We start from the raw sequence: 26,206 nt of genomic DNA, 5'->3' as shown, positions 1-26,206 counted from the left end.
GGCTTAGATAGAGCGGATGTGGAGAGAGGATGTTTCCACTAGTGGGAGAGTCTAGGACCAGAGGTCGTAGCGTCAGAATTAAAGGACATTCCTATCACTATGACCTTATCACCCAACCTGACTTTTGCTTGTGATTTTGATTTGTGTTGTCCTTATGATCTACTATTAGTATGAAATGCTAAGACACATTACTCCCAAATATTGAAAGTTTTACTGCCTATCCTGAGACCAGACTCAGGAACAGCTCTTTCCCTCTGTTATTAGGCTGCTGAATAGCCCTTCCATAAGCTAGGGCACTGCCCGTTTTACCTCTACCTCATCGCAGCCATTGTCTATGGAACTGATGTGCTACATTGCTGAGAACCATATTCTGCACTCTGTATCTTCCCCTTTGCTCTACCTATTGTACTCTAGTTTGACGATTGTATTTATGTATGGTATATCTGATATGGTTGGATAGCATGCAAAACCAAGCTTTTCACCGTACATTGGTCATTGGCACGTGACAATAAAAAAAACTTAAACAGAGATAGATGGAGCACCTCAACAACAAACTAGAGAGGAAAAAATAGGATTTCAACATAGGACATCATCTCATTGATGTTTTCCAAACCTCTTGGTAATTTACTTTTGAATACTGGTACACCAATAATTACAATTTTATTTTGTTTCTTTAAAATGTTTGCATGTTCCTAAAATGTCATTCATTTTTAGTATGAACGGTTGAAGAAACTTTATGCAGATGTCGAAGAGAAAGCAACAGCAGCAGAACTCCAAATAAAGCACCTCTCATCTGACTATAGAACCCAGCTACAGCAGAAAGAAGTAAGTTGAAATATTTTGTGCATTTCCCTTCCTTAAAATAGGGCCTTAGTTACAGATTAATTATTGCATGTTTGAATACATTATTTAATTAATGGCAAAGCCATAATGTCTGGAGAAATAAAGTTACCATGAAAGTAAGCATCGTGCATTTGGGGATCTCTGCATCTTGGTTGCTTGGTTTAGTTTTAGTTTAGTTTAGAGATACAGCCTGGAAACAGGTCCTTCAAGCCCACCGAGTCCACGCCGACCAAAGATCCCTGCACACTTACACTATCCTACACACTGGGGGCAATTTTCAATTTTACCAATTAGCCTATAAACCTGAAGGTACACAAAATTGCTGGGGAAACTCAGCGGGTGCAGCAGCATCTATGGAGCGAAGGAAATAGGCGACGTTTCGGGCCAAAACCCTTCTTCAGACTTCAGCCTATAAACCTGTATGTCTTTGGAGTATGGGAGGAAACGCCATGCAGATAAGGGGCGAATGTACAATCTCCATACAGACAGCACCGTAGTCAGGATCGAACCCGGGTCTCTGGCGTTGTAAGGCAGGAATTACCGCTGCACCACCGTGATGCCCTTGAAATGCTTCTCAAATTTGGAGTTTCTCAACTCTCAAAAATTTGGAGTTTCTCAACTCTCAAATATATATGTAAGCCGTTGAGTTCATACATTGTGTACGTATGATAAATGGGCCATGTCGTTTGCAAAAAAATATTGTCAATTTTAATCAAATGCAAAATCTGAGAAGCCCTCTAGTCACCTTTTAAACATGACATCACAGCAAGATGGGACAGATGAAGCAACTACATTCTGTTAGAATGTGTCAATTGGGTTAGATATAAAAACATATGAAAATATATTTTGATTGTACAAGTGATTGTGTGATTGCACTGTGCATCACTGCAATATCATCCTGACTCTGGTGGTGGCACCATCGAGTGTGGCAGCCTCGCCTGCAACTGTTTGTCCTTTCATCCTTTTTTATTTTTAGTTTGTCAAAAAGTGTTGTTTTGGAGGTCTTTTAGTCTTTTTATGTGGGGGGATGGGGGGGTAAGAGGAAAACTGTTTTTCACAGTCGCTACCTGGTCGTGGATGCGTCTTTCCTCCGAGCTATATCTTCGCACCCTCCACGCGGCCTAACATCTCGATTGGTGTGGCCTTTCCTGCGGAGACTGGCCAGAGCTTCAGCTTCAGCAGCGGCGCAGTACTGAAGTACCATCGCGGAGCGGGCGATGCCTTACCAGGGTCGCCGTGTTGAAAGCTCCGGAGTGCTGGGATTGCCGACTTTAACACCGTGGAGCTGTGGTCTGCGGAGCTTCCAGCCGCGGGCGGCGCTGACTTTAGCATTGGGATCTTTCGCCGAGGTCGCAAGTGTTGGCGCTCCGCCCAGCTTGGCCTGTGGACTTCCGGAGCTGCGGTCTCCGGTAGGAAGCGGATGATTCGGAACTCCAAGCCGCTGAGAGTGTTCTTTCGATGCCGGAGTTCCATTATCCGGCGAGAGGGCCTGAAACATCGGGCCGTCCGTAGTGGCGACTGCGGAGGCCTCAATAGGTCCCGACCACGAGGGGACAAGAGGAAGAGGACTGAACTTTGTTGCCTTCCCTCACAGTGGGAAACGTTGATTCCGCTGTGGGGGGATGTTTTTTATGTTTAATGTTAAATTCTATAGTGTTGTGTTTATCTTATTTGTGTGCTGCATGGTGCATACACCAATTGGTGTATGACAATAAATGTCCTTTGTCCTTTTGATTGGTGATCCAGTTCATCTTTTCGTTAAGGTGATCCTTATAAGTTACTAATTGGAGAGACTGCAATGATGATAATATTAATAACAGAACATTTACATGGTTTCTTTTTGTTCCAAGATAGTTTCAACCTGTTGCTTGTAAGGTTGTTGGTAATTTTATCTTGCTTTGTTTTGAATTTTCTTCGAGATTGCTAGGTATGGGCGTCTGATTTATAATTTTTTTTTGTTAAGGTGATGATAAGCCATTTGAAATCCAGGCAGAATGCATTACAGGACCAAGTGCAGAAGCTTCAGTCTGTTGCTCGGACAACACAGACAGAAACCAGTATTACCACGTCGACAGCATCTGCTGACTTTTTACCTGGTGATGTGCCTCACGCTCTCACGTTTGATGGAGACACTGGGGATTTTGGAGATGTCATCTGGTCCCAACATGAGATCAATAGACTTTCCAAAGAGGTGTCGAGGTTGGAGACTATCGTTGCCCATTGGAAAGCATTGGCGGAGGTCAGTGAATTGCACCCTCCAGGTTAACAAACAGTTATATCATTGTTAATGCTGAAGTTGACCCCAGAATCCTGGGATTTTCAATGCTGCTTTGTTAATCCATGTGATCAGAACATCTGAATACTCCAAGCTCTCAGCCACCTCCACATTTGTAGCTATACTTTTATTTTTAAACCAATATTCTCTCACATGATATGATGATTTGTCTCTGTGGATACAGAACGCATTCAGATTTTAGATTTCTTTTGATATGTATACTTCAATTGGCGCCGACCTGTAGGGGGTATGGCTGCCTAGCCTGCAGCTGTCTGTTTTTCATTTCTTTTTTCTTATTTTTAGTTAGTTTAGTGTTTTGTTTTTGAGGAGTTCTAGCTTTTTTATGTGTGGGGGAGGGGGGTGGGGAAGGGGGAAACTAATTTTCAGGGTCCCTAGGTGGTCGGAGATGCAGCTTTTCTCCGGGCTGCACTTTCGACCCGTCCTCGCGGCCTACCAGCGGGCCTGGAGCGGCGTTTCCTGAGGGGACCGCCCGGAGCCTCGGCATCGGCATCCGCGGCGGCGGCAGCGGCTGCGGAGCTGCGGGTCCGAGGAGCGAGGGGACTGCCCGGAGCCTCGGCATCGACGGCATCGGCGGCGGCGGAGCTGCGGGTCTGAGGACGGCGGTGCAGCGCTGGAGCGCCATTGCGGGGCGGGCAGTGCCTTGCCTGGGTCGCTGAGCTGGAACTCCGGTGAGCTGGTCCGTTGCGGAGTTGCGGGTCTGAGGAGCGGCTGCGGGCGGCGGCGCTGAACTTTCCATCGGGAGCCTGGGATCTCGCGACGAGATCGCCAGTTGAGCTCCATTCGGCGCGGCCTTGTCGGCTCCGGAAGCCACGGTCTCGAGTAGGGAGGCGGCCGTTCCAGGGTTCCCATGCCGCTGAGAGGACTCTCCCGACGCCGGAACATCATCACCCGGCGAGGACGGCCTGGAACATCGGGCCTCCGTAGAGGCAACTGTGGAGGCCTCAATAGGCCCGACTATGGGTGGACATTGGGGATGGGACTGGACTCTGTGCCTTCCCCCATAATGGGAACCATTGTGGGGGGATGTTTTTATGTTAAAGCTATTTATTATTGTTATGTTTGTATTCTTTTTTGTGTGCTGCATTGGCAAAAAGAATTTCATTACATCTAGGTGTATGTGACAATAAATCAACCTTTGAACCTTTGAACCTTTTTTCAAGTGCAATTCTCTACTGATGTACCAGGAAATGCATTAATATGTAATTTTTGAACAAGCACGTAATTCAGTTGCTGAGCAAGATATTTAAAATATGATTATTTGGGGGAAATTCTGTGGATGAAGATGTACACACTCACTGGAGATCCAGTCAGGGGATTTGGAGAATTGAGTAGAGAAATAGTTTTTGAAATCCATTGCCAAAAACAAATTAAATATGTTATTTGGTAGGATGTTAAAAAAAAATTGTTGTATTCTATGTAGACTGAAGAAATGAATAGTGGAGATCAATAGGATGAATGATGCCCAGGATTTGTTGAACTTGTTCTGAAGATTTATTTCTGATTGTCTGTCCGGAAACAGGACTTGGGGAAAGTTACGAACAAGACATCAAGGCATTTGATTATCTTGCTTGCAATGACTTTTTACAGAAACCAATGTGAAATCAATTCCATGGCCCCAATCTCACTCAATTCTATCCCCTCCTCCAAATATTTACACAGTGATCTCTTGAAGGATAGAAGGTTCCTCTTCCAACTCGTTGAAACAGCAGAGTACTCATAATCCAATGCTCATCCATGCAAAGACGTTTCTCTGGATTACGCTGACAGTTTGAAATTGACTCCCTTTGTCACTGACTCCTCAACTTGATGCAATATTATTTCACTCCATCCAAACCTAGAATTTTAAAAGCCTCCATTAAATTTATTTTTCTTTGCTGAGCTGGTGGATACTTTGTCAGGACTGTAAAATCTATCTTCTAAGTTTTATCGCTTCACCTTGGAGAGTCTATGCTTGAAGGTTTCTATTTTATAACGCCCTTTGTTAAATTGCTATGCTGTTTAATTTTCATTGGAAAAAGCATGTTCACTGGTCTATTTAATCTGGATCTTGTTGAGTAATTATGTTAATTGCTTGTTGCAGTTTTAGAATGGAAAAAGTTAATTCTTTATGATCATTTTAGGAAAATAAGGGCCAAGGGACTCTCAGCTCTGACCAGGATGATGTTTACAAGCTGCAAAAGACCATTGAGGTAAAGAGTATCTTTCAAACAATTTAAGTGCTCCATTAAAATTAAGATCTCAATTCTCGCAGTCATCTTAAAATAAAATATCTGAGTATGAAGGCATGTTACGTAGCTATTACGTGTAACTAACTAGCTGTAATGCACTGAATTATCAATTGAAAGAAGTGAGAGGTGTTTTCCCATTCCAGGTGCATTTACTTTTTCCCCCAATTTCTTTGGGCGGCACAGAGGCGCAGGGGTAGAGTTACTGCCACACGGCACCAGAGACCCGGGTTCGATCCTGACTACGGGTGCTGGGTCCTCGTAGTTTGTATGTTCTCCCTGTGACTGCGTGGGTTTTTCTCCGGGTACTCCAGTTTCCTCCGACATTACAAAGAGCTGCAAGTTTGTAAGTTAATTGACCTCGATAAATTGTCCCGAGTGTGTAGGACATAGAAATAGTGTGAATGGGTGATCGATGGTAACTCCATTTGGCAACTACACTCCTTGGTTGTAGTCAGTTGGTAAGACTCTGAAATGTGACATAGGTGATGAGTGACAATCTTGTTATCATTGGGCCACTGGTCCTGAGGCCAACAACAGTACTCTACTATTGGCCAAATGAAATCAGTGAATGTTGTGCGTTCATTGGTTACAAAGATCTTGGTCTGTATAAATTTGCGAGTTGTCTTTGAATGGCTGGATAATTGTTGCGTCAACTCATGGAGTCCATTGGTCAAACCTGTTCAGGTATTCAAGTGATCCGTTACGTTGTTTAGCATGTTTCCACATTGAATATCTTTTAAAGGTATGAAGAATGCTTGATATTTTAAACAAAATTGCAACATTTATGCACCTGGTACATTGTCAAAAAGCCTTGCAGCGGGAGGATGTTAAATTACCAATGGAGATGAACACCAAACACTAATCATCATTGTTAAGATTAGTAGCTCTTTATCACTCAGTTTAAATGCATTTATGCACAACATTTTAAAAATATAGTTAAGCTATTTTAATTTTGCCTGTGGAAATGTGGAAATGAACTCCCTTATGTGAAATTCTAGTGGTATGTGTGTTTCATCAATGAATAGTTGCAGCATTCCAATGAACTTGTAGCCAGCTTCCCAGATGAATTGGAATCATACACTTCATGATTAATGTCCCTCGTAAAACATATTGATAATAGTAATGCTTGGTCGATGTGGCACTAATGATTTCCAATTGGCTCATTATGACAGGAGGTGAAGCAACAGCTCAGCCGGGAGATTGATGAGCATCAGCATGAGTTGTCTACTCTCCAGGATGTACATCAGCAGAAAATAACTACTCTGACAAATCGACACAGGGGCGAGCTTGCCGAATACGAGGAACGGATTGAGGAGCTGGAGCAGCAATTGCAAGGTTAGAAGCAACTGCCTTAAGATGCATTGTCATTTGACAGAGAAACTATTGACAATTATAACAATAACATTTAAATGTTCATTTTGTGATGATGTGAAAGTATATGTGTCTCACCTGTGGAGTATTTACATTAAATTATTTAACAAAGTGTATACCTGGTTAAATTGTCATGACTGGCTTTTTAAATGTGCAGTGACCTGGTGGCCATGCTCAAAACCACCCTAGTCTATATACATGCACTTTTACAATTTCTTTACTTTCACCATATTTCCATTAAGGAAGGGAATTGCAGGTGATTTTTTTTGCTTCATAGACCTCTAAAGGTCAAGGTGCCTGAAGTTGTGTTGTCTCCATCACAACACAACACCATTTTTACTGGGGAATTAACTTGGCATGGACTTTCAATCATACAAATTGTATCTGAAAGAAAAACAACTGTGTATATTGGGCAAATATATATACTAGCAACTATGTTGAAGATGGGCTAGAGTAATCTGATGCAACATCCTTTTGAGGTTGGCCTTCAGCCTATTAACTAAGAATTAAGGGCCTGTCCCACGAGCATGCGACTGTATGCGGCAAGCACGACCAAACCGGAAGCGGGGGCCGCGTGGAGGTCGAGTGATCCTGTACGAGTTGACATGAAGTTCGAGCAAAGTCCGCGGGAAGTTTGCGCGTGACGTACGGCGTCAAGACGCTGCATGCGGCGTCGAGACGCTGCGCACGCCCCTCGAGGCGGTGCGTACGGCCTCAATGGGGCTGCGGGCCGGCAGGCCGTTGCCGCGCAGAATTTTTGGACAGTGTCAGTTTTTCGGAGCCCCGCGTGATGTCGGGACCAGCTCCGCACAACTCCATACGGCTCCGGCGATCGAAGTGGGACCGGCCCCGCAAGGCCGTACGGCTCAAGTGACCACATTAGGTCGCGCTTGCCGCATGCGACTGCTCGTGGGACAGGCCCTTTAGGCGTATGCCATTTAGGACTGAGATGAGGAAAAATGTTTTCACCCAGAGTTGTGAATCTGTGGAATTCTCTGCCACAGGAGGCAGTGGAGGCCAATTCATTGGATGTTTTCCAGAGAGAGTTAGATGTAGCCCTTAGGACTTACGGAATCAAGGGATGTAAGGCAAAAGCAAGAACGGGGTACTGATTTTTGGATCAGCCATGATCATATTGAATGGCTCGAAGGGCCGAATGGCCTACTCCACCTATTTTCTTTGCTTCTAATTGGATCAGGATTCAATCACTCCACAGTTGAAAGGATAATGTGCTAATCCCACTGCATCTTATGTACAAATCTGAATAGTATATGATTTAATTACTTTGATAGTGTTTGGTACTTCCAAGACTATAAAATGTCAGTGCTTTAAATGAGGCTGGTGTGACACCTGACTGGATCCAGACTTTATTGATCGGAATTGAGTGTTTTTTTGTGATCATTTATGTCGCCTCTAAATCAGACAGCAAATCTTTGGTTAAATTATCTAATTACTAACTAAAGAGGACGTACAACCTTGAGAGGAGGAATGATTAAGATTTTATTTTCAGGCTGCTTCTGATGTAATACATTTCCATTTGGATAAATTTGAATAGTTCACATTTACGGAAACCATGTGTCCTTAGCTGATGAATTGCAAGGGTGAATAAAGATGAGTTTTGTTCCTTTATAATTTAACAATATTTTCCACATTGACTGTTACAGATACAGAGAAAGACCAGAAAGGAACGAATAACTCTCACGATGTATGTATTTGCCAATGGCTTCCTGAGTAATGTCTTTTTATCTGATGTTTGTTTTAAATATTCCTGCTCTTTCTTAAAAAGGCAATGGGGTATGGAAGGTAAAAAGTGTATACTGAATTTGGGTTATCCTGCTAATCCCATAGTGACAATCCCATAATCCCATAGGGATCTTTTAGAAACTTACAAAATTCTTAAGGGGTTGGACAGGCTAGATGCAGGAAGATTGTTCCCAATGTTGGGGAAGTCCAGGACAAGGGGTCACAGCTTAAGGATAGAGGGGAAATCCTTTAGGACCGAGATGAGAAAAACATTTTTCACACAGAGAGTGGTGAATCTCTGGAACTCTCTGCCACAGAAGGTAGTTGAGGCCAGTTCATTGGCTATATTTAAGAGGGAGTTAGATGTGGCCCTTGTGGCTAAAGGGATCATGGGGTATGGCGAGAAGGCAGGTACAGGATACTGAGTTGGATGATCAGCCATGATCATATTGAATGGCAGTGCAGGCTCGAAGGGCCGAATGGCCTACTCTTGCACCTATTTTCTATGTAAACCAAAGTAATCATTATTGATGAGTAGTTTAAAGTTGTATGTTATGAGGCACTGTAAACTCTACCTTGATTATCTGTAAAAAGTAAATAATGGAAAGCTTAGCGGGTCTGAGTTGAATGTTCATTTGAAGAGCTCAAAGGACAAATTTCAATTAGTAAATTAATATCTGTATGAAGTATTAATCAATAAATAATGAGTTACAACCATAATTTTTTTGACATATGCATGTTAGATGACATTCAAAATAACTTAAGAATTTTTAGTTGAACAAGAAAATCCCAAAATCTTTGAACATTTTAATTTCAAAAGAATGGAAACAGGCCATTCACCCCACGGTTGCACTACATGTGGGCACACATCCATATTAATCCCATTTTCCTACACTTGGCCTCTGGACTTCTCTGTACTTCCTAAATGTTGTGAGAGCTACCACCACCTCAGCGTTGATAGTTTTTCACACTTTTAATTATTCTTATGCTCTGCCCTGGATGGATTGTGATCTCAGATCTTTTAATTTGTCGTGCTTATTTTAATTCCGATCAGGGGTTGGTCAAAATTACAGCAAGTGTCACAGACTTCAGGTAATCAAAACGAGGGAAATATGATTCCAATATCCTTTGGTTCAAAAGGTTTTAAACATTTTGTAACATACTGCATTTATCATACATCATCATATAAGCTGCTTTAATATTTGATCGAAAAATTGTGTAGCTTAATTTTTGTTGTGTTTTGTTAAGAATAATTTTAATGGGCAAGAAGATGTTCAAGAACTGAAAGCAAGCCTGCACTTATTGAACCATGAAAAAGAAGAGCTACAAAAAGAAAAGGTTGGCATTGTAACTTGACCTTTGTCAGATTGCTATACATTTGAATGCTTTTTGAAAGTGGTGTTTGAAAATCAAGATGGTTTCTGTATCACAAACGGCTTTATCAAGGCCATTAGGGTAGATCAATTAGGTTGTGGAGAGAATAAGATCTGTGGTAACAGCAGTTGCAAACACCTCTTGAAAGTTGTTTGTGAAAACATATGCTTGTGTATCCAAAGCTCTTGTCCTTTGAGATATGGCATGTGCCCAAACCAGCAGAGTGGTAACAACACACTTACTTTAAGGTGAGTTATCTTGTTCAATATGCTACATATGAAGAGTTTATTCTATATGTAAAGTCCTTTCTAGTTAAGACTAACAGCCATCCTGTGTTGTCTAATAATCAACCAGTGACGATTCCCAGGGCAAAGAAACATAAATGGAGATTTATGACATCGATGTATTCCCCAAAACAAAATGCCTGGCAATTGAAGATCAGAAACAAGTCTATGTACATGTACCCATTGTCACAGGAAGGTGAAAAGCACCGTTAATAAATCGGCAACTTAACTGGCACAATAATGGAAAATCTGGAGAAATTAATATGTTACTGGCAGTTCAAAATGTTGTGACTGAATTTCTGATAACTTTGCAAAGCATAATTGCATAGATTTGCTAGAGTGTGGTTGTTAAATTGTCACCAATCTCCTTGCTGATATTTCTACGCACCCTGAATTGTGTCAGGTGTCACCCACACTTAAGTTCTTAGGTTTTGGTATGTGTTTACAGGGTAATAGTGCGACCTTTATTTTGGACAGCAGTGAACTGAGTTGACTGGAAATATTATAGTTTCCAATGGTTCTATTGTATGGAAAATAAACTAATATTAACAACCTTAGAAACATGGAAAATAGGTGCAGGACCATTCGACCCTTCGAGCCAGCACCGCCATTCAATATGATCATGGCTGATCATCTAAAATCAGTACCCGATTCCTGCTCTTTCCCCATATCCCTTGATTCCTTTCGCCCTAAGAGCTAAATCTAACTCCTTCTTGAAAACATCCAGTGAATTGGCTTCCACTGCCTTCTGCGGGAGAGAATTCCACAGATTCACAACTCTGGGTGAAAACGTTTTTCCTCATCTCAGTCCTAAATTCCCTACCCCTTATTCTTAAGCTGTAACCCCTGGTTCTGGATGCCCCCAACACCAGGAACATTTTTCCTGCATCTAGCCAGTCCAATCCTTTAAGATTTTTATACGTTTTTTTAAGATTCCCTCTCATCCCTCTAAATTCCAGTGAATACAAGCCCAGTCGACCCATTTTTTTCATCATATGTCAGTCCTGCCATCCCGGGAAATAACCTGGTGAACCTACGCTTCACTTCCTCAATAGCAAGAATGTCCTTCCTCAAATTAGGAGACCAAACTTGCACACAATACTCCATGTGCGGTCCCACCAGGGCCCTGTACAACTGCAGTAGGACCTCCTTGCTCGTAAACTCAAATTGTCTTGCAATGAAGGCCAACATGCCATTAGCTTTCTTCACTGCCTGCTGTACCTGCATGCTTTCTTTCAGTGACTGATGTGCAAGGACACCCAGATCTCGTTGCATCTCCTCTTTTCCTAATCTGACACCATTCAGATAATCTGTCTTCCTGTTCTTGTCACCAAAGTGGATAACCTCACATTTGTCTACATTATATTCCATCTGCCCACTCACTCAACCTGTCCAAGTCACCCTGCAGCCTCCTCATAGCATCCTCATCGCACTCCCACTGCCACCCAGCTTTGTGTCATCCGCGAACTTGGAGATGTCACATTTAATTCCCTCGTCTAAATCGTTAACATGTATTGTAAATTACTGGGGTCCCAGCAACGAATCTTGCGGCACCCCACTAGTCACTGCTTGCCATTCTGGAATGGACCCGTTAATTCCTACTCTTTGCTTCCTGTTTGCCAACCAGTTCTCTATCCATGTCAATACCCTACTCCCAATACAATGTGCTCTAATTTTGCGCACTAATCTCTTGTGTGGGACCTTGTCAAAGGCTTTTTGAAAGTCCAGATACACCACATCCACTGGCTCTCTCATATCCATTCTACTTGTTACATCCTCAAAAAATTCCTGAAGATTAGTCAAGCATGATTTCCCCCTTATAAACCCATGCTGACTTTGACCGATCCAGTCACTGCTTTCCAAATGCACTGCTATAACATCTTTAATAATCGACTCAAGCATCTTTCCCAATATCGGTGTAAGGCTATAATTCCCCGTTTTCCCTCTCACTCGTTTCTGAAAAAGTGGCTACCCTCCTATCCACAGGAACTGATCCAGAGTCGAGAGAACATTGGAAAATGACCACTACATTTGTCTTCACTAATCTTTTCCTTTTTACATATCTAAAGAAGCTTTTACAGTCAGTTTTTATATTCCCCACAAGCTTTCTTTCATGCTCTTTCCCCCCCCCCCTCTTAACCCCTTTGTCCTATAGTTGAGTGCTAAATTTCTCCTAGTCCTCCAGTTTGCTAATTTCTCTGGCTAATTTGTACGCCTCTTCCTTGGATTTAATGCTTTAATGCCATGTGAATATTGTATTGCTCATAAATAACTTACTTAACAGTCTTAAGATCTTTGTTGTAAAAATGCACTAAAGATCTTCCAATTAATTTTGAATGCTTCACATATTTTAGATAGCCGATCTCTTGATCAATATGGCATTACAAATGCCAATATGATCACTTGATTGTGTTTCAAACTGTGTGGTATTGAGTGCAAATAATAAGCAAAGTTGTACACTTTTTAATGGCAGGTGGCTTTCCAACAGGAGCTCGCGAACCTGCAGGCTAGTCAGTGGAATGAATCTGACCTTAATAGTCTGGCCTTGGAAGTGAGTGAGCTAAGACACAACTTGTTGACCAAAGAGAGTGAGCTGACGGAGATATCCATGCAGAGAGACACGTTAATGACAGAGTTGGAAGAATTGGACAAACAGAATCAAGAAGCTACTGAAGTATGTCTGGTACTGTTCATTATTTATAAGAGACTCATAAATTAAAAGACACGCATTGCAGCTCCTGAAGTGAAGTGCAGCTCCTGGTGTAAAGTGTCAAAACTAATTTTCATTTCCATCCATAAATGCGTTCATGGCAGAAAATATTTCCTTCATGGGCACAATGTAAACAAAAAGGTCTACTTTTGAATTGCCATTTTAGGTCAAATCTATTTCTCACCTAATGCGATTGAAAAGATGAGCAAGCAATCTGATCTCAACTCTATTTCAATACAGTGGTATTTGCAGACACTTGAATTATTCGGTTGGTTGTTACTGATTCCCTCCTTGTGGCAAAGAGCCTTGGCATAAGAATAATATTGGAGCCTGAATCAGAATTTTATTGGGTACTCAACATGGAACTATATTGGTTGCATGTTGTGTAAATAATGGAAATATAGTACTTTAGTTTTTGTTTTTAACGCTCACAAATTGGTAACATTTTCCTGAATGAGATGAATGTTTAAATTGTAAACATATTTTTGGGGTCATTTACTTTTTCCGTTCTGTTGGAGCAGTGGTAAGGATAACTTGGGGTGATGGAGAAATTTGTGCCGATAATTGTTTTTATTTCCTTGATAGTTTGGTTAGCCAATGCAGTAGTGCAGCGGCAGAGTTGCTGCCTTACATAGAAATATAGATTGAAGCATAGAAAATAGGTACAGGAGTAGGCCCTTCGAGCCAGCTCCGCCATTCAATATGATCATGGCTGATTATCCAAAATCAATACCCCGTTCCTGCTTTCTTCCCATATCCCTTGATTCTGTTATCCCCAAGAGCTATATCTTATTCTTTCTTGAAAACTTACAGCGCCAGTGACCTGGGTTAGATCCTCACTACGGGCGCCATCTGTATGGAGTTTGTACGTTCTTCCCGTGACCGCTTGGGTTTTCTCCAAGTGCTCCAGTTTCCTCCCACACACCAAAGACGTATCGATTTGTAGGCTAATTGGTTTTGGTAAAAAGGTGTAAATTGTCCTTAATGTGTAGGATAGTGTTAATGTACAGGCTGATTGTTGGTCGGCGTGGGCTCGGTGGGCCGAAGACCTATTTCTGCATTAGTCTAGAGTCTAAAATAATTGTTTTTTTCTCCAGCATAGTTGTGGACTACCTGCCAGTAAGTGATGCACACGCACACGCGCGCACACACACACACACACACCACACACACCACACGCACCACGCACCACACACCACACACACCACACACACTCCTACTAAAATGGCTAAATGTTAGAACCAATTTATACCAATGCAATGCACCATTAGAAATGCAGTTGAAACCTGCTTGAATAACGTTATAATTTCTTGACTTTTCCTGAAGCATTTAATTAGATCCAAAGATCAACTGGCGCAGCAACGAAAAGATTCCGAAGAAAAGATCGTAAAACTGCAGTCAGAGCTGGAGATCCTTGTGGCTGATAAAGCATCAATGGTGCAAGAGCTGGAAACTCAGAGAGGCAAGCTGAGCCAGAGTGCTTTTGCACTTAATGAGTTGCACATGAGCAAGCAGCAGCTGGACATGAAAGTCAATGACCTAACGGAGAAGTTGCACAAATCACAGGTGGACAATTCAGGCTTGAAGGCCGAAGTCACAAGTCTGGCAAGGAAGCTACAGGACACAGAATCTCAGCTAGCGGTGGCCAAAACGGAGTTAACCCAAGCAGCTCAGCAAACTCCAAGCAATGTGTGTCAAGATGAATTACTCCAAGATAAAGATCGAGAAATTTCAGAGCTGAGGAAACAGGTTTTGGAAACAAGGTGTATTAGTGATGAGTTGCAAACAGAACTTTACGATCTTAAAATCCGAAATAAAAAACTTGTTGCAGATAACGATGAGGCCAACGTAACCTTGGGCAGAGTTGGAGAACAACTTGAGGAGACCGTTTTCAGTAATAGTGAGTTTTCGAAGGAGACCAGCACTTTGCTGGAGGCAGTGAGAATGGAGAAAGTCCAGCTGCAGTCAGAGCTGAGCCAGGCTGAGAAACGGCTGAATGAGGAAGCACAAAAGTACGAGCAGACCATCAAGGAATTAACAGAGGCCCAAAGTTTAGATGCTACGACTTTGCAGAAAGAGCACAACCGTTTAATCAAGTCGATCCAAGAGAAGGATTTTACGATTGAAGAACTCAAACGTAATAAGCAGCTGTTGGAATTGGACCATGACGAAACCAAAGAAATGCTGAAATCTAGTTTGGAGGGACAGCAGCAGTTGACAGATCTCCTGAAAGAAAAAGAGACATTTGTTGAAACATTAAAGGCACGAGGTCTAGAATTGCAGCAAGAGATTGAAAAGAACGTAAAGATTTTTAGAGAATGTGAATCCCTGAAACACAACCTCGAGGAGAGAGATCGGCAATTAAGCGTGATGAAGGAGGAGAATAACCACCTGAAGGAAGAAATAGATCGACTTGGGGACCAACAGAGTAGGTCTCCGCCCATTGCTGAACCCAAGACTCTTGATATAATAACAGAGCTGGAGACTGAAATAACTGAATTGAACAACAAAAGGAACAGTCTGGAAGAGGAAGTAAGGCTTCACAAAAAGTCTGTGGAGGAACAAAAGCAGAATGTTCTGCAGCTTCAGCGTTCTGCGCAGGATCGAGGGGATGAAGCCAAAACCCAGTGTGAGGAAATTACTTCAACCTATGGAAAGATAATTTCCGAAAAAGATGATAAAATCGGCAACCTTCAGGAATCCATCAACCAATTGAAAATGCAAAGGGAATTTCAGGTTGTTCCCACAGATGCTCCAGTCATTCTCCAAGAGATTAAAGTGCAAACAGTGAATGGAGAAAATGGAAATGAAAAGCATGATTTGTCTAAAGTGGAGATTGATAGATTAGTTCATGGTATAAAAGAAAAGGAAAGGGAGATAAAGTTACTGAATGAGAAGAATTTGGCTCTGGTTAAGCAGTTGGATCAGCTCTCTCTTTTTAAGGATGAAGTGGTCAAGCTAACTCACATCATTCAGCAGAAGAACATGGAAATCCAAACTCTTAGTTCCAGGGTGACCTCTGGCATCCACGGGCAGATGGGTGCGGATGTGGCCTACTTACAGCAGCAATTGCAGGTGTATGCTATGGAGAGAGAGCAAGTGTTGGCAGTGTTAAATGAAAAGACAAGGGAGAACAGCCAACTGAAGACTGAATATCACAGAATGATGGATATTATTGCCGCAAAGGAAGCTGCTCTTTTGAAGCTTCAGGAAGAAAATCTGAGGATGGTCAATAAGGCTGCAAATGAGGGTGAGGACATGGTACGGGAAACGATCCAGAATTTGTCTCGGATTATCCGTGAGAAGGATATAGAAATTGATGCTCTTCGTCAGAAATGCCAAACTCTGGTCACTGTTCTGCAGACCTCCGGAATGGGGTCTAATGGTCAGTCAGGCCTCGTGAGCAGTAATCAGTTTGAAGAACTCTTGCAAGAGCGTGACAAATTAAAGCAGCAAGTGAAGAAGATGGAGGAGTGGAAGCAGCAGGTGATCACCACTGTTCAAAACATGCAGCACGAGTCGGCTCAGCTCCAGGATGAGCTCCTTAAGCTTCAGGGTCGACTGTCTACAGATGGAGACTGCAACTCTCAGCTTCAGATAGACTACAACAGTTTAATTCATAGTTACGAGCAAAAGGAGAAGAAGTTGCAGACCCTTAGCCAAGAGCTTGCAGAGGTCCAGCAAAGCATCGGGCAGCTCAGCAGTACCAAGCATCTGATCTTGGACAAGTTGGACAGTGTGCCCCCAGAACCACAAGTAGTTGCAACAAGCACTGGAATATTGCACATGAAACCTTCTTCCCATGGAAGTTCATCAGTGGAAAACTTGAACCAAATAAAAGAACTGCAGCAAGAGGTGGAACGTTTGAGTAAAATATTGGAAGGGAAAGAAGCCACAATAGTGGCATTTCAAAATAGTGCTGAATCATTAGCACCAAAGCCAGTGAATGGAAAAAGCGATGTAGCTCTGGAGGTCAAGCAAATGAAAGACAAGAACGCAGAGTTGCAAAGATCATTCAGGGAAAAAGATCTTCTCATCAAATCGAAAAGTGATCAGTTGTTGTCAGTTACAGGCTGCTTGAGAAACAAGGACAATGAAAATGAAGTTTTAAAGCAGGCTGTCACTAATCTGAAGGAAAGAGTTTTGCTTTTGGAAATAGACATCCGTAAGTCTCAAGAGGAGAATGACCAAATAATAGCCAAGTCCCGGGAAAAGGAAACTGAATTCCGAGCCCTGCAGGAGACTAACATGCAATTCTCCATGATGTTGAGAGAAAAAGAGTTTGAATCAAATTCCATGAGAGAAAAAGCTTCTGCATTGGAAAAGGTGTTAAAAGAAAAAGAGGAGGTTAGTTCAGAACTTTTTTTGATTTTTTGATTGAGGTTTAAGGAGAATTTGTAGCAACTGAGTAGAAATATATTGAGACATTTCCATTCAGAATTGTTGTCATGTAATATTTGTAACTAATAATGGGATTTAAAAAAAAATATATATAGTCAGGCAAGAACACTCAAACATTATCAATCACACCCCAGTTTAAGAATCCTCTGTTGTCCAAGCATTCTTATTAAGGATGCAAATTAGGCTGGTACTGGATTTTGTAAAGCTTCTCAAATGTACTGAGCACAACTTAAGTTTTGTTGCTCCATTTACACCCACACAGGTAGATTTCTGTCTAATGTGATCATGCTAATCCTGTAAGTGATATTATTTGTTCAGTTAATTACAACAAAGAGTCCTAGTCACACAGCACCAAAAGCAGCCCTTCGTCCATCTTGCACATGGCGACCAGATGCCCCATCTATGCTAGTTCCATTGCTATGTTTGGCCCAATAACCTCTAAACTTTCCTACCCATGAATTTGTCCAAATGTCTTAGCTGTTGTTTTAGTACCTGCCACACTACCTCCTCTGACAACTCATACACCCTCCACTCTCTGACAATGTTGCCCCTCAGGCTCCTATTAAATCTTTCCCCTCTCACCTTAAACTTATGTCCTCTGGTTCTTGATTCCGCTACTCTGTGTGGAAGACTGTGCATTTACCCTATCTTTCCCTCTCATGATCTTTTACACCTCTGTACGATCACCTCTCAGCCTCCTGTGCTCCAAGAAGTCCTAGTCTGCCCAACCTCTCTCTAAAGCTCAGGCCCTTGAGTCCTGGCAATATCCTCGTAAATCTTTTCTGCACTCTTTCCAACTTAACAACATCCATCCTCTGCCAGGGTGACTAAAACTGAATCCAATATTCCAAATTCACCAACATATTGTATAACTGTAACATAACATCCCAGCTTCTATACTCAATACCCTGACTGATGAAGGCCAGTGTACCCAAAGCCTTCTTGACTACCCTATCTACCTGACACTGTCTACGATACCACTCACGTTAGTGCCATCTGCAAACTCTAATCATGCCTTATACATTCTCATCCAAATCTTTTATATAAACCACAAACAGTAATAGGCCCAGCACCAAGCCCTGAGGCACACCACTTGTCACAGGCCTCCATCCAAAAAATAACTCCCACCATCACCCTCTGCTTCCATGAAGCCAATTCTTTATCCAGTCAGCTAAATCTCCCTGGATTCCATGCAATCTAACCTTTCAGAACAGCCTTCCATGTAGAAGCTTGTCAAAGGCCTTGCTGAAGTATATATAGACAATGTCCATAGCTTTGCCTTTGTCAACTTTTTTGGTTCTTCATCAAACAACGCATCCAGACCTGTAAGACGTGATTTTCCATGTACAAAAACATGCTGATTTATCCCTATTCAGTCCCTATCTACCCAAATGCATCTAGAATCCTCTCCATTAACTTGCCTGCCACATATGTTAGGGTCACTGGTCTATAGTTCCCAGGCTTTTTTTTGCAGCCTTCTTAAATGGAAGCACAACATTATCCACCATCCAGTCTTCTGGCACCTTTCCCTTGTCTATCGATGATTCATATATCTCAGTCAGGGCTCCTACAATTTCTTCTCTAATAATATTATTTTCTCTGTAAATGCAAAACCTTATCTGGAAAGTGTGATATTTTTATTGGTTTCCATCTCCATCTGTGTTGAAGGAGAATCTCAATGTTGTTTTGTTGAAATATTTTAAGAGACCCTGTCCCACATTTCTTTACCAATTAGAAGAATTGTCAATTGCAATGCTCGAGTATCAAATTTTTAAGTCATTGCTACTTTACAGCTTGCTGGCTTTGTTAGTTTAAAAAGACGATGCACATATATCCTAGCATGGTTACATTCCCTCTTGGTCTGAGAATTATTACCTCTATTACAGTGGTTGGATTCTGTATTTCCATCTAAAATAATGGGTTCCCTAGCGCATCTCTAGCATGGATTTTTGAAGTAGCTTCGAGCAGTGGCTCTCCTTGATCTCGTTATCTTGCTGATAATAGCGAGATGGCCTTGGGATGCTTCAATCACCATGAATACTGAATAGAACCTTTCTCAGTTACCATATGCATGTCGGCAATCATTTGGATGTTATCCTTAAAAAAGGGAACTTTGTGCTTTCAAATTTATTGTTAGATACCAAAAGAACTATTTAAAAAGTGAAAATGCTACTGCTGATAGTATAATTCCTAATAAAACAAGGGGCACAATTTTTAGATTTTACAAAATAGCGCAAAAAACCCCAAAACAAACCCTTGTGCAGTTCTCTATCTTAAATGTATTTTATAATGTATTTTGTGAATGGCATATAAAAATGCTATCTTTCTAGCGATGACATTTGTTTAGAATTGATTAGTTTTATTTTACAACTTGAAGGGGAAGTCTGGCGAATTAAATCAACTGCTTTACGAAGTCAAATCGATGCAGGAGCAAGCAGGAATGTTTCAGCATGAGAGAGACCAAGTTATGCTGGCCCTCAAACAGAAGCAAATGGAAGCCACTGCATTAGTGAATGAAGTAAGATATCATCAAAATGGTGGTTAAGTTCAAACATTATACATCTGGTAAGGCATGTTGAGTGTGGCTGAAAGAGGTGTGACTGTTGCATGTCAGGAGCCAGAATTTCAATCCAGTTACAAAACAAAATATTGTCGCTGTTGGAATGTGGAATTATAACTGAAAATGACAGAGCAATGCATCAGAATACCGAACACAACCTGGGAAGCAGAGCAAGAGTGTTGTGCGTTGTGATGAAACATTTATAAGTCTGCAACTATAACTCTTTCTCTTTCCATAGACACTTCCTCACCTGCTGATTATTTTTGGCAGTTTGTTTTTATTTTAAACCTAGCCCAGCTGTGCAAACTCCTTGAATGTTTGATTAACCGTTCCCCAAGTAACTGCAGGCCCAAAGCACTCTCAATAGCACAGAACTAACGTACTTGGCGCAATCACCATCTTGACATTAGGAGCTTGGTACTTGTGCTCTTGGTACTTTTCTGAGCACTGAGAGCCAGAACGGAACTGCCTACATTTGACATCAATTAATAAAACTCTTCATATCTGGCAGTACATCACCCCTAACATACACTCTCACCAAGAACGGCACATTGTGGCTTCATTTGGCCCTATCTACGAAATGCTCCACAGTCACTTGCTTTAACTACTCTAACGTCCCCTCCAATATCTGTAATCTCTATCATTTTGTTCCTTCATCTTTGTTGGGTCAGAATACTGGAGCTTCCGTCCCAGCAGTAGGTGGAGTACTTTCACAAAAGGATCTGCACAATTTAGAAATGTTACAAAATTTTGAGATTTTTAAAATCAAGCCTGTAATTTATCCCATCAGATAAAGCATAAAAATAACTTAATTTGATACCTAATTCACTGTCATATCTTCAGTATTAAAAACGTTATGGTCATTTTCATACTCGGAAATTAGCATCTTGTTCCCTCTTGCTTTTCCATTGACTTAACACAAAAGCTGTGATCGAGGACAGTCAAAAGCCCATAACTTTCTTAAAGATTAAGAGTACTGAATGAAATTTTCAGTTATTATAGATTGAAGCATTCTGAAACAAATATGAAACATCTTACTTGGATGACCTGAAATTAAAGCATATAATTGGTTACCTAATTGTAGCTAATTACAAAATTGACAGTTGTGACGGAACTAGTAATAAACACCCAGACTGCCTTGATAATTCAAAAATGTGATATTCTCAAGATCAGAACTTTAATATTATTGCATTATATGCTGTAAGTCCGTAACAGACAGGTAAATAAATTACAATTTCTAGCAAAAGACCAAGGCTTTATGGAGAAGATCAGTTGCCAGCTGGTATATTGGCATATGATAATCAGTAGCATCATCATACTCCTCAGATTGTAACCAACAAGCAACTCTGTACACCTTGTTTTTCCTCAACTTTTCAATTTTGGCATTGTAAACAACAAGTTTTTGCTCTTCAAACCACACATGACATGCCTCTCTGCCCACTACTTTCCCATTAAGAAAGTCTTGTAGATCATCACATTTGGAGTAGTCCAAATTTGGATAATCTCTGCGAATGCTGTGTAAATCAGTCTATTTTACTGGGCATTTGGATTGACAATTTTGCATTTCTTCTTCGGAGACGTCTGTTTAAAATGTAAAGAAAAAAACCCACTGAACAGCATTAACAGAAACAAGTTATTTGCAGATTTAGAAAAAAAGGTAGAAATGATAAAGTTAAATGCTAAAACAAACAGTAAAAACCCAACAAAAAATTCATATTCATCAGTTTCATCTAAGCAATTAAATTCATCTAAATTCAATTACCAGATCTAAACATACATCCATTTCTTAAGAAAAGGCTAACATTTTTAAATCACCTAAGTATCCAAATAACAAATAACAAACTGATCCCATTCACACAAGAATTCACAATATAACATGATTTTTAAATCTCACTTTGTCATGAATTTATATGCCAAATTTAGGAATTTAATGTTTAATTCCCATAAATTAATCCAGAAACATCCACTCTCAAGATAATCAAAATCATTATTTTTTGCACAATACATCTGACTAAAACTGTACTGTGGATATTTAGTATGAAAATATTGATCATGGATAGACAATAACACAAAATATAGATGATTTAGATGTTCTTATGACATGAACGTACAAAAAAATAACGAATTTGATTATCTTGAGAGTGGATGTTTCTGGAATGTGATCGATTGGAATGCTGCCGTTGCCTTAAATTTTAAGCCCATATCGGTAGGCAAGACATGGGCGATTCGTATGGGGGCCTAAATAACATTTTTTGCATCACAAGATTAAAATGAAGCCACACCAAAAAGCAAGATAATATGTTAAATAAACGACATACCTTTTGTTTTGTCCTGATATTGCGATCCGTGATGTTGAAGGCGTTAGAAGTCGTGTTTCAGTTCAATCCAGCGATGCAATCGTCCAGCAAATTTTTTTTTTAAACCGGGAATGGAAGTGCAAACAATTTTTCTTCATCAGCTAGCAGCCCGAGAAAATCCCTCTCCGACAACCATTACAAACATGCATTTTAATCCCGTCCCGTGTCCCCTCCACCCCCCCCCCCCCCCCCCCCACAAAGCCTCCGGAATGGCACGCACAGGTAGTGGCAGATCTGCAGCGTCGCTGATGGTAGGTTTTGTAACAACGCTCCACAATTCAAGGGTGTGGCATCATATTGTCACTCGGGCAATAAGTGATGATTAATCCTGTCAAATTTAAAACAAAAGCTGAATTCTTCATCCATCCCAGATATGTTTTAGTTGCTAACAATGCTGGTATTTATTGTCTATCACCTCAGAACTGAGTAGAAAGTTAAATCAATAACTTGAGTATTGAATCACACAAAGACCATAAAGGGAACAATGACATCTTTGCTTCTCTGAATCTAGTAGTTTCATGATTGCCTTTAGTGAATTGAGCTTTATACTTACAGTTCAAGATATTAATTAATACTTTGAATTTAAGATTTAGGTGCCACGATGAGTTCTGAACTTGAGTCGTTTGTCTAAAACCCTGGCTGTTAATTCAGTAGCTTAATTACTTACCCTACTTTTTTCTAATGCAGCACCATAGTATATTCTAATAATGAAGTAGCATTTTCGAGTGCTTTTGACTAAGATAGACTTGCAGTACTGGGATATAAATGCCACATTTATAGAGATTTTTAGCTGCTGCTTGGACTAAATTTGTTATCAGCAGGTGAGAAGGCTGTGTTAATGCACTGGGTATGGCACTGAATGTCTTTTCAGGCTAGAACATTTTCATTGTCCTGGGCTGCTAGTGAGATTTTGATTAGGAACTAGAGAATCACTTAAAAGTTACTTTGAAAAATGGCAAACCGAGAAAAAAATGTATATATTCCTTGCATAATCAGACAATTCTGAAGAATCCAGTTTATCACTAGCTTGAAAGCAGTTGGCCATAAATGTAATGACTGCAGGAGGAGAATTGGCCAACATTTTGACTACATTTTGAAGAACTTTGAAACTTGAGTGGGAGCCCAAAACATTGGCAACTGTTGTGTACTGCCTCAGTGTAATCTGCTACCTTGCGCACTTGTACTTAAGTATGACTGTATGACTGTCTTGTAAGAATTTTATTGAACTGTATTAAAAATTTGAATGACACTGTGCCTAGGTACATGAGACTGTAAAGTGCTATTGAAGCATTGAATTAAAAGCTCTCCACCTCTGCAGTTAAAATAGTAGTGCATTTGGTTTAATTCCTATCTGGTCCTACGATTTTATGGTCTTTTTTTATCTTTACTTAATACCTGTCTCTGAATTTTCATGTCGTTCGCCATCGTGATAGAAGGAATGATTAGCATATCGGACTTTAGTCCACTATGATAGAAACACTTATTCTTCAGTTGCAGCATATGCGTGATAAAGAGCAGCGTCTAAACCAGGAACTGCAGCGGCTCCGAAGCCACTTACTTGAGATGGAGGAATCGTACACCAAGGAGGCCTTGGCAGCCGAAGACCGGGAGACTGAGTTGAGGAGGAAGATTACGTTCCTGGAGAAAAAGTTGGCATCGTCTTCTTGTGCGGTGGAAAGTGCTAGGTAGAAGCAATCCTTTAAAAATAAATATGAGATTTTTAAATAGTAATTTATGTGGATAAGTTGCTTCCATGACCTCCATGGGTTTTTGCTTCACAATGAAACTCCATTGTCAGTGGTAATAACTAGGAACTGCTGATGCTGATTACACAAAAAGATGCAAAATACTTGTCTGAAGAAGGGTCTCGAGCTGAAACGTCACCTATTCCTTTTCTCCAGAGATGCTGCCTGACCCACTGAGTTACTCCAGCTTTATGTGTCTTATCGCTGGAGTAACTCAGCAGGTCAGACAGCATCTCTGGAAAACATGGGGAGGTGATGTTTCGGTTCAGGACCCTTCTTCAGACTAATTGTAGGAAGTGGGGGAGAAAGCTGGGTGGGAGGAGAGGCAGGACAAAGCGTGGCAGGTAATCGATGGATGCAGTGTTAATAAAACTTCCACAATATTAGTTGAGGTGGATCTGAAGGTCAGCCAGCCTACCATTTTAGTAACGGCAATGTATTTTTGAAAAGGAAGAAGATTAGTATGTCACCTTCTACTAGATTAAGCTTCCTGTCATACTGTAGCATCTCCTTCATGTTGGCCTAAATTCATCCTTTTGTTTAGCTTGTACGAGATCCAATATCAGTGACATTGCAACATATTTAACCAAGGGATGCATTCTAGGAAAAGTATTTCCTCCAAGCAAATAAAGGGTGAGGCAATTTTAATAAAGTTTGCTTGAAATCAGAAAAGCCTTGCACAATTTTTCTACATATCAGTTGGAGCGTGAATGGAATTATCAAGGTACATTGAAAGTGAATAAGCAGTTTCACTGTAAATGTGGTATGAAGGTGTGATCTGAGTGATAATAGAAAATTAGTTGCTACTTGATTTATTTTCAGCGAGGCAAGGGTTAATGTGCTTAATTGATATGAATTCACCTTCGCAGATCTGTTCGTCCAAATCATTTTATCTCATTCCCAAGTTATGTTTGTCTAAAAAATCGAAGGCTGTGCATTTCTTTCCAACAGCCACCAAGCCAGTCTTCAAGTGGAGTCCTTGCAAGAACAGCTTCAGGTTATTGCAAAACAGCGCGATGAAGCGGTGATGCAGTTGAGTACATCTCAAGAACAAGTCAAGCAGTACGCAATGTCACTAACCAACCTGCAGATGGTGATAGAGCAGTTTCAAAAGGGTAAGATTGAGATTAAACCACGCAAGCGGTTTAGAAAAGAGTCAAATCAGATGTGTGATTACATCATAGTTTTACTTGCTCAAATTTATCCCGCTTTTGTACCTCAATAATTTAATTGCATTCTAAACATTATAATTATTTGCAATATGAAGAAGGCAAACAGAAGATGGGCAAAATGCTGGAGTAGGACACTGGCTCAGGCAGCATCTCTGGAGTAAAAGATAGGGGACGTTTTGGGCCGGAACCCTTCTTCTGAAGAAGGATTCGGGCCCAAAAGGCCACCTATTTTTGACATATAATCCCTTGTACACAAGGTCTCTCCGTGACTCAGTACTTCATGGGCTCCGAACATTCATTATATATGTCATATTTTACAAGTTGCAGGCACTCCCCAACTTGCATAATGGACGAGTTAAGTAGACTCGCACATACGTAAACAATTCACATGACTGACTATGTGTTACTGCAACGGGAGGATGGCAAGGGCATTCTGTCAGCTTCACAGATATAAAACCATGGCCAGGACTCGCTGCTACTCCAGCTTCGCTGTGCTACTGAGAGGCTGAGTGAGACCGTGGGAGGCGGTCGATAGCCGAAGTCGCCGACATATTCCACAAAGTCCACTAGCGAGCCTTTCTAAACCATCTGCTGCACCATCTAGTTGTCAAGGCTGTTGTTGCGGTTCACGTGGTCGCCCCTGGCCGACAACGCTCTCTTTAGGCCGCCGCCTCCAACATGACGCGGCTCAGTCACTGTGGGGCTCACTCCCCTCTTACCAGCTGCCGCTTCTTCCTGTCAGCCATCGCTTTTACTGTCTCCACCGCTCCCTCTCCACAGCTGTCTCCTTCTCCCCAATAGTTCTTAGATTCACTCATCAAGGGTTAATGATCAAACATATAATCGGTGTGGAGACCAAAACATCATTAATAAAATAATAAGGCCAAATATTTATGCCTTGCTCTATCGTTGAAAACATTAACGACGCAGTGGCGCTGGTTTCCGACGGGAACGGTGACGGACGCACCACACATCTCTGTCCTCCAGTTCCTGCGGACTTCCACCGCTGGAAGTATAGGATTTTGGTGTGTGTGTGTTTTATCATCATTCCTTACAATGCTATGTACGACAGTGATCGCAACCTCCACTGGTGTGGATGGCGATTGGCTCACTCGAAGCTCA

General features: G+C 41.2%; 1 protein-coding gene across 3 annotated transcripts in view; it reads left to right on the top strand.

Annotated features, from left to right (window-relative positions):
* The window catches only part of trip11 (thyroid hormone receptor interactor 11), a 73,716-nt gene that overhangs the window by 20,774 nt on the left and 26,736 nt on the right, over positions 1-26,206 (top strand). For all 3 annotated transcript variants that reach the window (XM_033027667.1, XM_033027668.1, XM_033027670.1), the window contains 11 exons: positions 715-825; positions 2,807-3,082; positions 5,260-5,328; positions 6,540-6,702; positions 8,403-8,443; positions 9,730-9,819; positions 12,613-12,813; positions 14,176-17,196; positions 19,628-19,768; positions 23,659-23,852; positions 24,864-25,027. In XM_033027667.1, coding sequence (XP_032883558.1) covers positions 715-825; positions 2,807-3,082; positions 5,260-5,328; positions 6,540-6,702; positions 8,403-8,443; positions 9,730-9,819; positions 12,613-12,813; positions 14,176-17,196; positions 19,628-19,768; positions 23,659-23,852; positions 24,864-25,027 — 4,471 coding nt within the window. The remainder of the gene's footprint in view (positions 1-714; positions 826-2,806; positions 3,083-5,259; positions 5,329-6,539; positions 6,703-8,402; positions 8,444-9,729; positions 9,820-12,612; positions 12,814-14,175; positions 17,197-19,627; positions 19,769-23,658; positions 23,853-24,863; positions 25,028-26,206) is intronic.

Source organism: Amblyraja radiata, chromosome 9, assembly GCF_010909765.2.
Source record: "Amblyraja radiata isolate CabotCenter1 chromosome 9, sAmbRad1.1.pri, whole genome shotgun sequence".
NCBI lineage: Eukaryota > Metazoa > Chordata > Chondrichthyes > Rajiformes > Rajidae > Amblyraja > Amblyraja radiata.
Note: the sequence above shows the minus strand (reverse complement) of the source record. Positions and strands in the feature narration are given on the sequence as shown.